The sequence below is a fragment of the Chiloscyllium plagiosum genome, unplaced genomic scaffold (assembly GCF_037043375.1).
Source record: "Chiloscyllium plagiosum isolate Xiang-an unplaced genomic scaffold, Cpla_swu_hap1 HiC_scaffold_6, whole genome shotgun sequence".
Lineage (NCBI taxonomy): Eukaryota > Metazoa > Chordata > Chondrichthyes > Orectolobiformes > Hemiscylliidae > Chiloscyllium > Chiloscyllium plagiosum.
Window position 1 is genome coordinate 15,597,005 of NW_028270144.1, and position 15,883 is coordinate 15,612,887.

Consider the following 15,883-nt stretch of genomic DNA (forward strand, 5'->3'; position numbering starts at 1 on the left):
CCTATCTAAACCCCTAATCATCTTGTACACCTCTATCAAGTCACCCCTAAACCTTCTTTTCTCCAATGAAAACAGCCCCAAGTGCCTCAGCCTTTCCTCATACGATCTTCCTACCATACCAGGCAACATCCTGGTAAACCTCCTCTGCACCCGTTCCAGTGCCTCCACATCCTTCCTATAGTATGGGGACCAAAACTGCACACAATACTCCAGATGCGGCCGCACCAGAGTCTTATACAACTGCAACATTACCTCAGTACTCCGGAACTCAATTCCTCTACCAATAAAAGCCAGTACGCCATATGCCTTCTTCACCGCACTATTTACCTGGGTGGCAACTTTCAAAGATTTGTGTACATGGACACCAAGATCTTTCTGCTCATCCACACTACCAAGTATCCGACCGTTAGCCCAGTACCCTATCTTTTTATTACTCTTACCAAAATGAATCACCTCACACTTAGCTACATTGAACTCCATTTGCCACCTTTCTGCCCAGTTCTGCAGCTTATCAATATCCCACTGTAACCTGCCACATCCTTCCTCACTGTCTACCACTCCTCCGACTTTCGTATCATCCGCAAACTTGCTCACCCAACCTTCTAACCCCTCCTCCAGGTCATTTATAAAAATGACAAACAGCAATGGTCCCAAAACAGATCCTTGCGGAACACCGCTAGTGACAGCACTCCAAGATGAACCTTTGCCATCAACTACTACCCTCTGTCTTCTTCCAGCCAGCCAATTCCTAATCCAAACCTCCAACTCACCCTCAATGCCATACCTCCGTAATTTTTGCATTAGTCTACCATGGGGAACCTTATCAAACGCCTTACTAAAATCCATATACACAACATCTACTGCTTTCCCCTCGTCCACCTCCTTAGTCACCTTCTCAAAGAATTCAATAAGGTTTGTGAGGCACGACCTGCCCTTCACAAAACCATGCTGACTATCCTTGATCACATTATTCCTATCCAGATGTTCATAAATCCTATCCCTTACAATTCTCTCTAAGATTTTACCCACAACAGAAGTGAGACTCACCGGCCTATAGTTACTAGGGTTATCCCTACTCCCCTTCTTAAACAAGGGAACCACATTTGCTAGCCTCCAATCTTCTGGCACTACTCCTGTAGACAACGAGGACATAAAAATCAAGGCCAATGGCTCTGCAATCTCCTCCCTTGCTTCCCAGAGAATCCTAGGATAAATGCCATCAGGCCCAGGGGACTTATCTATTTTCACCCTTTCCAGGATTTCCAACACCTCTTCTCTACATACCTCAAAGCCATCCATTCTACTTAATTGTGACTCGGTACTCACATCGACAACAATGTCCTGTTCCTGAGTGAATACTGACGAAAAGTATTCATTCAGTGTCTCCCCAATCTCTTCAGCCTCCACACGCAACTTCCCACTACTATCCTTGACTGGACCTATTCCTACCCTAGTCATTCTTTTATTCCTGACATACCTATAGAAAGCCTTAGGGTTTTCCCTAATCCTACCAACTAAGGACCTTTCATGTCCCCTCCTTGCTGCTCTTAGCTCTCTCTTCAGGTCCTTCCTGGCTACCTTATAACTCTCAATCGCCCCAATTGAACCTTCACGCCTCATCTTTACATAGGCCGCCCTCTTCCATTTAACAAGGGATTCCAATTCCTTATTAAACCACAGCTCCCTCACACGACCCTTTCCTCCCTGCCTGACGGGTACATACTTATCAAGGACACTCAATAGTTGCTCCTTGAACAAGCTCCACATATCAATTACACCCTTGCCTTGAAGCTTACTTTTCCAGGCCACACATCCTAAGTCATGCCTCACCGCATCATAATTTCCCTGCCCCCAGCTATAACTCTTGCCCTGTAGTGCACTCTTATCCCTCTCCATCACTAGAGTAAAAGTCACCGAATTGTGGTCACTGTCCCCAAAGTGCTCACCTACCTCTAATTCTAACACCTGGCCTGGTTCATTACCCAGAACCAAATCCAGTATGGCCTCACCTCTTGTTGGCCTATCTACATATTGTGTCAGGAAACCCTCCTGCACACATTGGACAAACACTGACCCATCTAACGAACTTGAGCTATAGCTTTCCCAATCAATATCAGGAAAGTTAAATGCCCCCATAACAACCACCCTATTACTTTCACTCTTCTCTTGAATCATCCTCGCAATCCTTTCTTCTACGTTTCTAGGACTATTAGGGGGCCTGTAAAAAACTCCTAACAGGGTGACCTCACCTTTCCTATTCCTAACCTCAGCCCAAACTACCTCTGGTCCCTAACCTATTAAGGTGCAAACCGTCTCTCTTGTAGAATTTATGTTTACCACAAAACATACCCCAGTGATCCAAGAATTTAAATCCTTGCTTCCTGCACCAGTTCCCCAGCCACACGTTCAAGTCTAGTCAGCCATGGTCATATTGAATTTGAGACAAAAAAAACTGCAGATGCTGGAAGCCAACGTAGACAAGCAGGAGGCTGGAAGAACACAGCAAGCCAGGCAGCATTAGGAGGTGGGGAAGTCGATGTTTCGGGTGTAATCCCTCCATGATCATATTGAATGGCAGTGCAGGCTCGAAGGGCTGAAAGGCCTACTCCTGCTTCTATTTTTGATGTTTCCCTGTTCACTCCATCTATACAGTTTTTTAAACTATTTCCTTTCTATAGTAAGGATTCATTCTCTTCAAATCATTGTTAACGAAGACATAGGCTGCAATGAGTTAAATACTGCATGTCTCCACTGGGAGGCAGCACCAGAACTCAGCCCACTAAAGTTCCAAGTGGTAAACAGCAGATGGCGATCTCATCACACATCATCTTGTAAAAGTTCCAGGCAGTGATATCACCATGTCAGACACACAGCCTTCCAAAGTCCCAACTAATGACAAGAAATGGACAGTTTCTTATATATTATGAAGCATCTGGTTGGGTACATGAATAGGAAGGGTTTAGAGGGTCATAGGCCAAATGCTGGCGAATGGGACTAGATTAATTTGGGATATCTGGTGAGCATGGACGAGTTGGACAAAAGGGTCTGTTTCCGTGCTGTACATCTCTGTGGTCAGACACAGTTCAGTTGGCTAGACAGCTGGTTTGTGATGCAGAGTGATGCTAACAACATAGATTCAATTGCTGCATAAGCTGAGGTTACCATGGAGGACTCTCCCCTCATCTGAGATGGTGATGACCTTCAGGTTAATCTACTACTGGGTGTCTCTCTCTCTCTCTCTTTCTAATGAGAGAGCAGCTCTACGGTCTGGTGAGATTATGAGAACTTTACTGCACTGAATGGTACCGTATAAAGCCCTCCTCTAACATACCCTACACACCAATACACACCATGCTGTATTACTCCATACTGCGCTGTAACCTACTGTTAGTCCAGGCTTTTCAAAACAGAGTATTCCTCATTTCTTTATCCACAACTGCAATCTTGTTGTGTTAAGAGCATTGAAGAGTGGACATATTAGGATGCCTACTTTGAAGAAGTTGCCCTTCTCTCCACTTTCACCATGAACATAATTCAGTCAGGATAAGAAATTCCGCTTTCAGTTAATCGTTTTATTAAATCTATTTACAAAGGAAATCCTAAATTACAAATACCAATCAGCCACAGAAATCTTACTTTGTCAGGAAGTATCTAAGCAAGTTTAATCTCCATATGCTACATCTTTCACAGATGGAGAAATGTTAAAACACATTGCAGGGATTTTCTAATTAACCGCTTAGGGTTAAAAACAAACCTATCAGATCACCAGCCCATTGAAGAACCTGCTCAATGATCACCCAAAGGTATTTCAGAGTCCCTATAACCACAGCTGAATGACACAGGGAGATGGTACTGCAGAACCAGACTGGCAGCTTAATTAGAGCAGGCAGACTTACCAAGCTGATACAATCAATATTCATGAATATCACAATTAATCAAAAATAGTTCCAACACCCCATAACCATTACAGGACTGCACAGGAGTGAAGATGACAGCTTCATTCAGCCAAGTCTACGAGATTTCACAGCCTACAATATCCCTTCAACCTACAAAACAAGAACAAATCAGTAATGCTGCAGAAAGTTTGCTTTATAAAAAAGTCAATGTCCCATACAGAAACTACATGAGCTGTTAGTTCCGTATCCCCTTTTTGATTCATTACCAGATCACACTCCCTAAATGATAGTCTCACACAGGATTAAAAATAATTAGAAGCAATGAAAGCTCTCCCATTTAGACCCAATACCAATGCAACTACTGTTCCTTACATGCAGCAGGTCGCTCAGAGTCCCAGCAGTTTTATTGGAAAATATCAACCCATATCTTGACACATTTGTGATTTATACCAAAACTTATCATCAGTCTGCAGTACCAGTTAGTTCTGTCAAAGCTGAAAAACTCTGAGGTTTTTAAAAACCTATTTATCCATGGTCATGAAGTTTCAAGGCCAGTGGTTGGTCCATATGCATGACCATAACATTGGGGCTGCACACTCCAGTCTTGGAACACAAAGCATTGTCCTGATTTTCTCCACTTTAATTCAGAATTAGAATGAAACACCACAACCACAATGTCATTCCCTGAGGTCAGCTTTTAATTACAGGAGATGAGGGCTCCATATTTTCCTTAGTGACAGAGTGAGTGAGTTAGAGAGAGAGAGAAAGTGTGTGTGTGTGTATATGTGTGTGTGTGTGTGTGTGTGTGTGTGTGTGTGTGTGAGAGAGAGAGAGACTGAGAGAGAAACATCTGACAGACGTAAACTAACCTGCTAGTTGCAAAGCTACCATAACTCTTGACAAACAACCTGAACAAAAAATATAAAGTAACTTTGTTTCTCCAATTGTGCCTGGTGCCTTTGTCTAGATTATTATATAGTACAAGTTAAAACAATAACTGAAGTTCTGGCTGTTTAAACAAAAAATTACAGAAGTTACTAATCACACTTGCAACATGTTAGAGTTAGCTTTGGTAAGTGCTGGTTTTAATCAGTGAAAATATTTACGTGCAATTTGAAAAGTACATCGGTACATGTTATAAGTCAGACCCTCACTATCAACCTCAGGAATGGGGAGAGATTGGGTTTGTGCATTTTACAATAGTCTGTCCAAATTGAAGATGAGAATTCCCAGTTGTTAGAAAAAGGGAAAATTTAATGCTGCAAACTTATTTTCCTCTCCCGCAGTAAAAGTCTTCATTAAAGAGGCAAGACTGTAAACAGAACAGCTTGCTTTTATAGTGAGCAGTGTGCACGTGGTTGGAAATCTCTTAACTGGTTCCCACCAGTCACTCACGCTGCTATGGATGAGGATTTCTGGGTTAGGGAATAAAACCAACCATCATTCTTATCATTTCAGGAGAACGAAATCATCAGGAAAATGCTACACAGCAAAAAAAAAGCTTTCAAATATTGTCCAAGTCAGAGCCACATGAGTCAGAAGTTTAACAGAGCTTGAGCTCCCACCTGTTTGAATGCCCTTTCATCCTTTACTACAATCTTATGTCGGTTGTTTCAGATCAGTAGTGCTCCCAGTGTGAAGCCTTGCTGGAGGGGAATAGAACAAGGGAGCCTGTCTGAATCATCCCAAAATATTACAGCTGAGAGTGCTTTTTTTAATGCTTCTTCCTTGGATTCCGGTTTCGTCCAGATAGGCTTCTGGTGAGAGCAGAGATCCTCAAAGCCACTATCAATGATGCACTGATGCAGAGCCTGGGCTTCACCGTGATTAAACCTGTCATGAGAAAGCTTATCCTACAACTTGCGCACCTCAACATAAGAATGCACTAAGCTTCACATGCATAATACATCGTTCACAGCACACGGGTTTAGAGACTGTTTCCATTGAGCCTCAGTTACAGAAGGAATTTCCAAACAAACGCTGCACGTTTCACCAGACTAAGTTCACCACGAGACCAAAAGGTTAAAATAAAAATAGCCACTGAAACTGCCCAGAGATCGTACAATTCTGTTTGCAGACCTGAAATGCAACCCTCAAATGTCTAGTCAAAAACTGCTCTCCAACTTTGACTCAAATCATTGACAATGATCAAACGACAAGTCAAATTCCCTGATAATTATTTTCCTTTCAGTTACAATTGTAGATGAAGTTATTTTAGGAAGTGCCATATTTCCAGTGCCGTGTTCTTCCCAATTGGCAATTCTGCTACAAAAGGTGACGCACCGGATCTTTCAGGACATCCATGGACGGAGGACATCAGTCTGGCTGGATTCCATACCCACATTCCAGGTGACCCTAAACTTATACTGTCCAATTGCACAGCCTGGAGATTACAGCTTATAATACTCATGAGCAGAACACTTGTGTGTGGCAATCCCCAGTCTGTTGTTTTATGGATGGCGGACTCAGTTAAAATTTGCCAGTCTTTGTTAAAATAGTGAACAAGCCAATGGTAGAGGGACGTGATGTGCGCTTGTTTGATAATTATCAGCAGCAGTTTTTTCCAGTCTGCTGTTTATGTCCCACCTACTGCAGCTGTAGATACTGGTTCACTATAAATTAGTTTCATCCCAAGAGAAATCATTCATATTCTTTAGAACTTTTCTAACCAGTTTCTCTAACTCCTTGCGGGCTCGCTGCTCCTCGTCCAGGGAACGCCTCATCTTCTTATTTTCCTGCAGCACAAAATTCAGAACAAAAGATTAACAAAGGTGCTGGACATCGATGTTAGCTGGGAATTATCTTGCACAGCCCTGCAGCCAGGGTCTGGGGACGTGACCAGAATCGCTGGGTGTGGGCAGGGTCTCGGAGGGCACGGGCAGGGGTCGCAAAGGGCACAGGCAGGGGTCAAAGAAGGCACGGGCAAGGGGTCTCGGAGGGCACGGGCAGGGGTCACAGACGGCACGGGCAAGGGTCACAGAGGGCACAGACAAGGGTCACAGAGGACACGGAGAGGAGTCACAGAGGGCACGGGCAGGGGTCACAGAAGGCACAGGCAGGGGTCACAGAAGGCACGGGCAGGGGTCTCGGAGGGCACGGACAAGGGTCACAGAAGGCACGGACAGGGGTCACAGAAGGCACGGACAGGGGTCACAGAAGGCACGGACAGGGGTCTCGGAGGGCACGGACAAGGGTCACAAAGGACATGGACAGGAGTCACAAAAGGCGCGGGTAGGAGTCACAAAAGGCGCGGGTAGGGGTCACAAAAGGCACGGGTAGAACAGAGGTGAGAGGGGGGCAGGCAGAGGTCACAAGCAAGGGTCAGAGAGGGCACAGGTACAGGAGGGCATGGGCGGGGGTCACAGGGGGCATGGACAAGGATCACGGAGAGCATGGGCAGGGGTCACTGAGGGCACGGGCAAGGGTCACGGAGGGCACGGGCAATGGTCACGGAGGGCACAAGCAGGGGTCACTGAGGGCACAGATAGAGCAGAGGTCACAGAGGGGACAGGCAGAGGTCATAAGCAAGGGTCAGAGAGGGCATGGGTATACGAGGGCATGGGCACGGGTAGCAGGGGGCACGGGCAGGGGTATCGGAGGCCCAAGGCAGTAGTCTCGAAGGGCAGTGGCAGAGGTCACAGGGGGCACCAATAGGGCTCCTGGAAGTTGTCAACCATGGTCGAATTCACTGAAGTCTCTGTTCATTGAACTCCAGGTGGCCTTTTTTTGGAAAACTATTTTTAAAACATTCTTTACAAAAGATTGGTAAAACTCAACTTCAGGACTTCTGGGAGTGATCTGCAGCCAATGGCATAATTTTGTAAAGTGCAGTCTTTGTTTTAATGTAGGAATCACGGCAGCTAATTTGAGCATGGAGAACATGGAGATACAACATAAAATAAATGGCAAATACAAACTAGGAGAAGTCAACATCTTCACCTCTCCAGCCTGATCTGCTAAGCAATAAGATCATGATTAATTTGTGTGTGTTTTCAATTCCACATTCCCAATTATCCCTGATAACCCTTGATTCCTGTATCTAACAGGACTCTATCCACCTCTTCCTACAATTATTCCACAAAACTCAGAGAAAATAAAAATGTCATCTCCTTTGCTACTCTAAAGAGTGTGCAGGAACAGAGGTCTGACCTTGATTCATGAAGGCAGGGCACACAGGAACAAGGCTATTAATGCCGAAATTTCTGGACCCAATGGTTCCAGAGATAAAACACTTCAGTTATTGTTCTTGGAATGGAGAAGGTTCAGAGGAAATTGGATAAAAGATTTCAAAATTATGAGAGGGCAGAACAGTATGGAAGGGGAAACCCTGTTTCCACTCAGTAAAGGATCAAGAAGGAGGGGGCACAGAGATGAGGTAATTGGCAAAATAACCAAATGTAATGCAAGAAAAAGCTTTTCACAGAGCGATTAGTTAGGGTTCAGAATGCTTGGCAAGTAGTGAGATGGGAGCTACTGAGGAATTCATAAGAGCATTAGATGAGTTATAACATTCATTGAGAGGGTCTGTGAAGATATAATGAGCTGACTGTCTCCATGTGCATTGCAATTATTCAGTGACAACAAGCAAGCAGTTCTCATGATGTTGGTTAAGGGTGAAATACTACCCAGGACTTCAATGAGAACTGTCCTATTTCATTCCATAATAGACTCGTAGGATCTTTTATATACAGCTCATTAAACCCATGGGGCCTTGGTTTATCATCTCACCCATCAACATAACAGCACTCCCGCAGTACTACTGTCTGACAGTGCAGCGCTCCCTCAGTACTGACCCTCTGACAGTGCAATACTCCCTCAGTACTCCCTCAGTACTACTGTCTGACAGTGCAGTGCTCCCTCAGTACTGACCCTCTGACAGTGCAGTGCTCCCTCAGTACTGACCCTCTGACAGTGCAGCACTCCCTCAGTACTACTGTCTGACAGTGCAGTGCTCCCTCAGTACTGACCCTCTGACAGTGCAAAACTCCCTCAGTACTGACCCTCTGACAGTGCAGCACTCCCTCAGTACTGATCCTCTGACAGTGCAGCACTCCCTCAGTATTGACCCTCTGACAGTGCAGCACTCCCTCAGTACTACTCTCTGACAGTGAGCGCTCCCTCAATGCTGACCCTCTGACAGTGCAACACTTCCTCAGTACTATTCTATGACAGTGCAGCACTCCCTCAGTGCTGACCCTCTGACAGTGCAGCACTCCCTCAGTACTGACCCACTGACAATGCAGTATTCCCTCAGTACTGACCCTCTGACAGTGCGGCACTCCCTCAGTACTACTCTCTGACAGTGCAGCACGCCCTCAGTACAAAACTGGAGTGTTAGCCTGGATTATGTACTCTTGTTTCTGTGGCTGTGCTTGAACCCACGACCTTCTAACAGAGGAACAAGAGTACCAATGGAGGACTGAGCCTTGTCCCAGTTCTAGTGTCCTCACGGCTTTCACAAAATGAGTCGAGTTTGCTATCTATATATACACTAGCTCAATGTGTGCCATCACCTTAATCCTTCTACATCCTGGTCGTTTCCTCCTTCGCCTGCCCACCTGCCTCTTGCTATTGTTCACATGGAAATGACATGAAGGAATCCAGTGCAATGTGTGCAAGTTCCTGTTTATGTTTGCTTTACCTGCTTTAGCTCCAGCACCTCATCCTTCAATGCATAGACAGTGTCCACAAGGCTCCTGTATGAAGAGGAAACTGTAAGTCACAATGGAACAGGTAAAAATGTGGCTCTGTTGAAGTGATAAGTTAAAAGTTAGAAAACAGTTGGTCCCTGCTTTGGAGGACACCTCCCACTAGTCCAGAAATTCTGGATTCCTTTAATTCTTCATCCCATTCCCACATTGACCTCTCTGTACTCGGCCTCTTGCACTATTCCAATGAAGCTCACCAGAAAGTCAAAGAACAGCACATCATCTTTAGGTTAGGCATTACTAGGCTCAGCGTTAGCATCATCATTTCAAATGATAAGCATGGCCTCTATTTAACCAGACAGCTGCTTTTGATCATTAATCTACTGTTACCATTTGCACCTTCTCTACACCTATGTTTCAGTTCCTTCTTGTGTTTTTCGCCACTTCCTGATATACTATGTGCTTAAAGCCAGTAACTTTTTCCAGTACATTGAATGAATCCTAAATAGTTGGACCATAATCTGTTTAATATTCAAGTGGGATACCTGTACATTAGCAGGAATGGGAATTTAAACCTCAAAGGGCAGAAATTATAATGGTCCAGCTACGATGAGCAATGTCAATGATTAACAACACAGGAGAGATAGGTCAGCACCTTTCATTATGTCTGTCGTGGGATTCCAAATGCTGGTACAGTCAGAGAAACTACAGTGTATGTTTTCATGCAACCAATAAAGCTAAAAGCTGAGGCTCTGATGCCATGTTACCTGAATAGATTTTACCATTCCAGTTATCGGTATGATGCTGCTGAAAGGCCACCCATTTCCTGTGCCTTTTCATCCAGAATGATACAGTATATTAGACACAGGGCACAGAAACAGACAATTCAATCCAACCAGTCTATGTAGGTGCTGATGCTACACTGTAGCCTCTTCTCATCTAAATCTGCCTACATCATCTCGATTTCCTTCTTGTCTAACCATGAATGTATCTGTGTTATTCACCCTGAGCACTCACTGTGGTAGCGAGTTCCACATTCTTGCCACTCTTTGGGTGAAGCTTTGCTTCCAAATTCATTATTGGATTCTCTCGTGAATACCATGCGTTGATGATGTTGAGTTACACTCGTCCTCACAAAAGCACCTAATGCCTACGTATCCACTCTATTAACATTTTTCATAGTTTAAGAGTTCTCTATTGGGTCAGCCCCAAGTTTTATTCTAACAGAACATATCCAGCTTGTCAATCCTTTCGTGAGACGTAGACACTTGAAGCATCTCCATGGTAACATCAGGTATCTGATGGATACATGTTTCAGAGCGGGCATCCATGGGGCTTCTGAAAACCCAGATTAGAAGGCCCACCCTCTCTCCTTCGGGAAACATCCCACAAATTGGACTGATCGATCTACTGCTGTCCAACCAGCTAAAGGATCAGTGCTTAGTCACTCCCTAGCTCACTCTTGGCACAACCAAGAGCCAATACCCACAACTTGTTCACTTGCAGTCAAATAATTTGCACAAATCTTTAAACTGTGCCATACAACAGACAGGAGACAGAATCATTTCCAGAGTTCTCTTACTTTTCTTCGATGATCGTTTGTCCATTGCTGTTGGTTTCTTCAACAATTATTTTCTCTTCTTCTGGTAATAAAACCTGAGGAGCAGATTCTTTACGATACGCTGTAACACAGAAGATTCAGAGGTTGAAATTACTGTCCCATAGGAGTAATGGTCAAGGCTGGCACACAGAAAAATTAGGCAATACAAGGGTATGACTTTGATATAAATTACTAACGTTCTGTATGTTTGTGCTTGTTGCTCTCTATCTGGACCTGTAAGCATTTGACTGTGCACATTTATGTGGGCACGTGTCAGTGTGCATCAATCTGCTCTGTATAAGTGCTGGTTCATGTGTGTTTATGCATTGCAATCTGCATGTTTCTGTTCCAATTCTTATGCTTTTGCAAGTGTTTTTAACAGGTCAGTACGTGCTGATCCATGTGTTTGCATCATGCATGTTGGCCGGTGCCAGCCGTGTCTGTAAACATTACCTCTACCATTATTCCATTGCCTGTAAAGCTATAAAGCTTCAACAGAGCAGTTCAACCACCAGCTATGGTGATCATACTGGAGTGTGAAGAGAAATGTCAGCCCACTCAGAAACATCAATGTTCTGCCTTTAATGGAGCTGCCTCATTTAAGTGTAAATACGTTATATGACATTTTGATATTGCTAAAATTATGCACCAATGTTCAATATTTGAACACATTGCAGTGAAGCTGAGAATAATTTATGTTAGTGGGAATGGACTGGAGACTGATCCATGAGTGAGAGATTCTGAAAAGGGTCCCATGTTTTGATGACTGTTTTGTTTAGTAATGTTAATATTTTTGTGACTTTCTGATTCTTCGAATAATTTTTTTTAAAGATTTCTAACAAATTCCTTATGTTTATTTGGAACCTTGACAATACCAAAAAATTGCATTTATATAGCAATATTCACAAGTTAAAGATTACCAAACAACTAACATGAAACTGTAGGAATGTAATTTCAGTTGTAAAGGGCAAAATGCAAGGTAGTGAAGCTGTGTACAATAAAATTCCATAAGGAGCAATTAAAGGCAAAATATTCCAGATTCTGGAAATCTGAAATAAAATCAAAATGCTTGAGAAACTTAGCAGGCCTGACGGCATCTGTGGGCAGAGTTAACTTTCCTAAAGAAGAGCCATATTGGACTCAATTCTGTTAATCCTGTTTCTCTCTGAACAGATCCTGTCAGATCTGCTGAGTTCCCATGAACAGTAAACTGTTCTTAGTCAGGTGGGACTACTAGAAGACAACTATTGCTCTTTTTTTCAAAGGAATGGTGCCACAGGATCTTTTACATTGACGCTGGGAGGGGAGGAGGGGGCACGTTTCCAGGTTAACTCTTTAGCCTGGAGTATGAAGAAGGTGCAGCTGAGGGTTTTATAAAAGCAAAGGATGAAGATTTGGGGAGAATGGTGCAAATTAGCGGATGTCCTGTTTAAGTGTTGCATGAATTTATCTTCCAGGAGTAGGCTGCTGCTCTCACCTTCCTCCAAGGTCACCTTTATGTAGTTTCTTTCTAAGGTACATTTATGAGACAGACAACAGAGTCACAAACCTACAGACTACAGCTTGATGATACTGATAGAATTTAAACTGTTCCAAGTAGCTGAAGGAGATGACTAATAAGCCACTAATGGGTTTCGCTCATATCTTTACGACAGTCATTGGACCACAGGCCAGCTCATTGGCCAAAACTGCAGAGGAGGGCGCTGGCCTCCAGGAGCTGCCTCCCTGACCCTTGGAGCAATGGCACACACCAGCTCAAACTGACATCGAGATAATCTAGTGTTGAGGATACCAGTAGGAGGAGCCATGTGCCTCTGGTGCTGTCAGAGAGGAGGCAGTGGTGTAGTGGCAGTCATGTAATCACGGTCTCTAGGTTAATGTTCTGGGGACTTGAGTTCAAATCACCACTGAAGATGGAGAAATTTGAATCCAATAAAATTCGCAAGAAACAGGCTAGCCTAGCGGCAACCATGTAACCACAATTGATTGTCGTTTGCGAATGTGTTTTAAAGAAGAAAATCTGCTGTTCGCACCTCAGCAAAGTGGCTGATTCATACCTGCCCTCTGAGCAATTAGGTACGAGCAACAAATGCTGGCCTAGCCAATGATGTCCACATCCCATGAACAAATACAAGAAAAACAGAAGCTTGGCATCCTCCCTGTGCTGCATTAGCTCTTTCAAAAAGGGACGGTAGAGGGGGATTCCCAATGGGAAACTCACTGGACTCTGTATAAATTGGGACCAAAATTATCCCCACAGCAAATGGTCCAAAGACAGATGGGTTCACGTGAGCAAATTCATCTCCAACTCAAATGAAGTCAGTTTTACCTGAATTTAGTGAGAATGAAAGAGGTAGAAATGAAACTCTGACTTAGGAGGTCACATTGTTGTAAAACAGTGTCTTCTGAAAATAAAGTATACTGCAGACCACAACAGGTCAGGCAGCATCTGTGGAGAGACAGCAAGCTAACGTTCTGAGAACAGGTGACTCTTCAGTGCATTAGGGAAATGGGTCTGGGTGGGTTACTCTTCGGAGGATCGGTGTGGACTAATCTAATCTAATCAGAGCTCAGTACAGATTCCAGCGTCTGCAGTAATTTCTCTCTCCATACCTTCTCCCTTCTGGAGGTGAACTGTTCCATGTATGACCATCTCTGATCAATTTAAACATCATGTCTAAGAAAATAGCAGCCAAACTCTCTGATGTTGGAACACTTACTTTACTGAAATTACACAAAGGAGGTTATTAGCCTGAATTGTGTAGTCAGCATAAAGACGTGCCACTGAAATGGAGCAAAGCTACCCACAAAATGGCAGTGAGCTCGACAGTCCTGCTTTTCCCATTATCAGTTTGACTTTGCTGCTTGCTACATCCAACAGTATGGGCAGGCAAAAGAGAGACTAATCAACCAATCAGATTGAAAATTTCTCATGGAAAGAAAAACAAACAGTAAAAAGTAGGAAATACAAAACAACGGATAAATCTCTGCATAGGAAGTGAAGTAAAAACATTGGTACAGTTGACAGAGATATAAGCATCACAACAATTTTGTTCTGATATTGGTATTTCTCCTGCAACTCTATGTTACTCTCCAATTTAATGAAAAAGCATTAATATTCCACAATTTTTAAATGTCATGCAGTGAGAAAATGACTCCACCTTGTAACAGAAATGTCAGAGTCAAAGAGGCTGCTCAGAAGTAATTATGAATAAGCTTTCCGTTTAAAGACACAATTGCAGTTGAATGAAGGCGGCTTAGGATTCCCACTGGTTCATTCACAGAAATTAATGTGCAAATAATTGGAGGTTGAATGCAAATCTCTTATTGCTAATGACTCTAGCTGTACTGACTACACAATACACCTTGTGGAGGAACAATTAATGGGAACTCAATTCCCAGTTCTCTCTATTTGAGTGGACACCCGATACAGTAATACGTTGAATGTGGACAACTTCGTGATTGTTACTGCCTCAAATTGAGGGACATTAATCTAAACACAAAATTAAGACTATTAGTTATAAAAACACCACCATGACTACCTCATGTCCTGTAAGACCAACAAAACTTTCAGCTATGTTTAGACTAGTTGAAGCAATGTTTTATGTATGTTCTGTTGATTTGGGTGAAAAAACCCTGGTTCCATCAGTTGCCCATCACACTTAGGCTTCTTCCCTGAGCTATTAACGATCCTCCTATGGTGGTGCATACACTATGTTTCCTGTCACTCAGCTAATGCCAAATCCTTGCTGCCTCCATCCCATTTATCCCAGGGGCTTAAATTTTGATGGCAAGTTCAACTGTCCAAGGCATCTAAGATCGTTTCTATTCTTGATGTCATCTCTGACTGCAAGATAAGCTTCCAATCACATAATCGAGCCACCAGTGTACAGCGATGGATAACCCGATTTTGGCTCATACCTCAGTTCATTTTCTGCTGAAAGTCTCATCCATACCCTTGCTCCCTTCAAACCTGACTAATTCAACATGCATCCTAAAATAGGGCTCATCTAAAACTCAGCTTAGTCTGTCCACATTTTGCACGATATCCTTACTAATCAGCTCAATCTTCATGGACCTGCGTTACTTCCCCCACATGACTGAAGCCTTAACTGGAATTGAGATTTGTCATTACTAATGTCTACCTCTCAACTTATTAATAAAAAATTTAAAATGTCTAGCACATAAGTTACACAGTCTAGTTAAATATCTAATCGACTGCCTAACAAGTGCATGGAAGATCAGTTAGAACACAAAATAAACTGATATATCTGGCAAGAATAAAGTTGCCCCTACCTCTTTAAATGGAATCTCAGTACATGAGCAGCATAAAATTGCTCTCGATTACAATTGCTCTGATGGGTGTACCTAGCCTGTAATTACAGGCAGAAGTGAGAGTGACAAATTTTGTTTATGACTTCAATCTTCATGGTTTGATACTCAAAATCCACACAAAACATGGAAACTTGTCCCTGGAAGAGAAACCTACTTGAAATTGTGAAATTCTTGAATGAAACGTTAACTCAGAATTTCCAAGGAACAATACTGTTGTTTATTTTCCCACAATAGCAAGAAATTCAAGGAATCAATCTGATATTTGGCTTCGTTTTTCAAAAACAATCTTTTCTTTTTTATTTGTCCATTTGAGGATCTGTCTGAAGGATGTGGATTGTAAATGCAGAACCGTGCCACATCACACAGGTATATGACAACTAATATTTTGAACTTAAACTAATGGG

General features: G+C 43.1%; 1 protein-coding gene across 3 annotated transcripts in view; it reads right to left on the reverse strand.

Moving 5' to 3' along the window:
- Nucleotides 1-3,511: 3,511 nt before the first annotated feature.
- LOC122550467 (rho guanine nucleotide exchange factor 7-like) overlaps nucleotides 3,512-15,883 on the reverse strand; it is a 137,417-nt gene continuing 125,045 nt past the window's right edge. The window contains exons 18-20 of one of the 3 annotated variants that reach the window (XM_087987899.1): nucleotides 11,127-11,226; nucleotides 9,538-9,592; nucleotides 3,512-6,631 (exon numbers count right to left, since the gene is read on the reverse strand). In XM_087987899.1, the coding sequence (XP_087844025.1) occupies nucleotides 6,509-6,631; nucleotides 9,538-9,592; nucleotides 11,127-11,226 (278 nt within the window). In that variant the 3' untranslated portion in view covers nucleotides 3,512-6,508. The remainder of the gene's footprint in view (nucleotides 6,632-9,537; nucleotides 9,593-11,126; nucleotides 11,227-15,883) is intronic. The other 2 variants (XM_043691228.2, XM_043691224.2) reach the window with 2 other exon arrangements.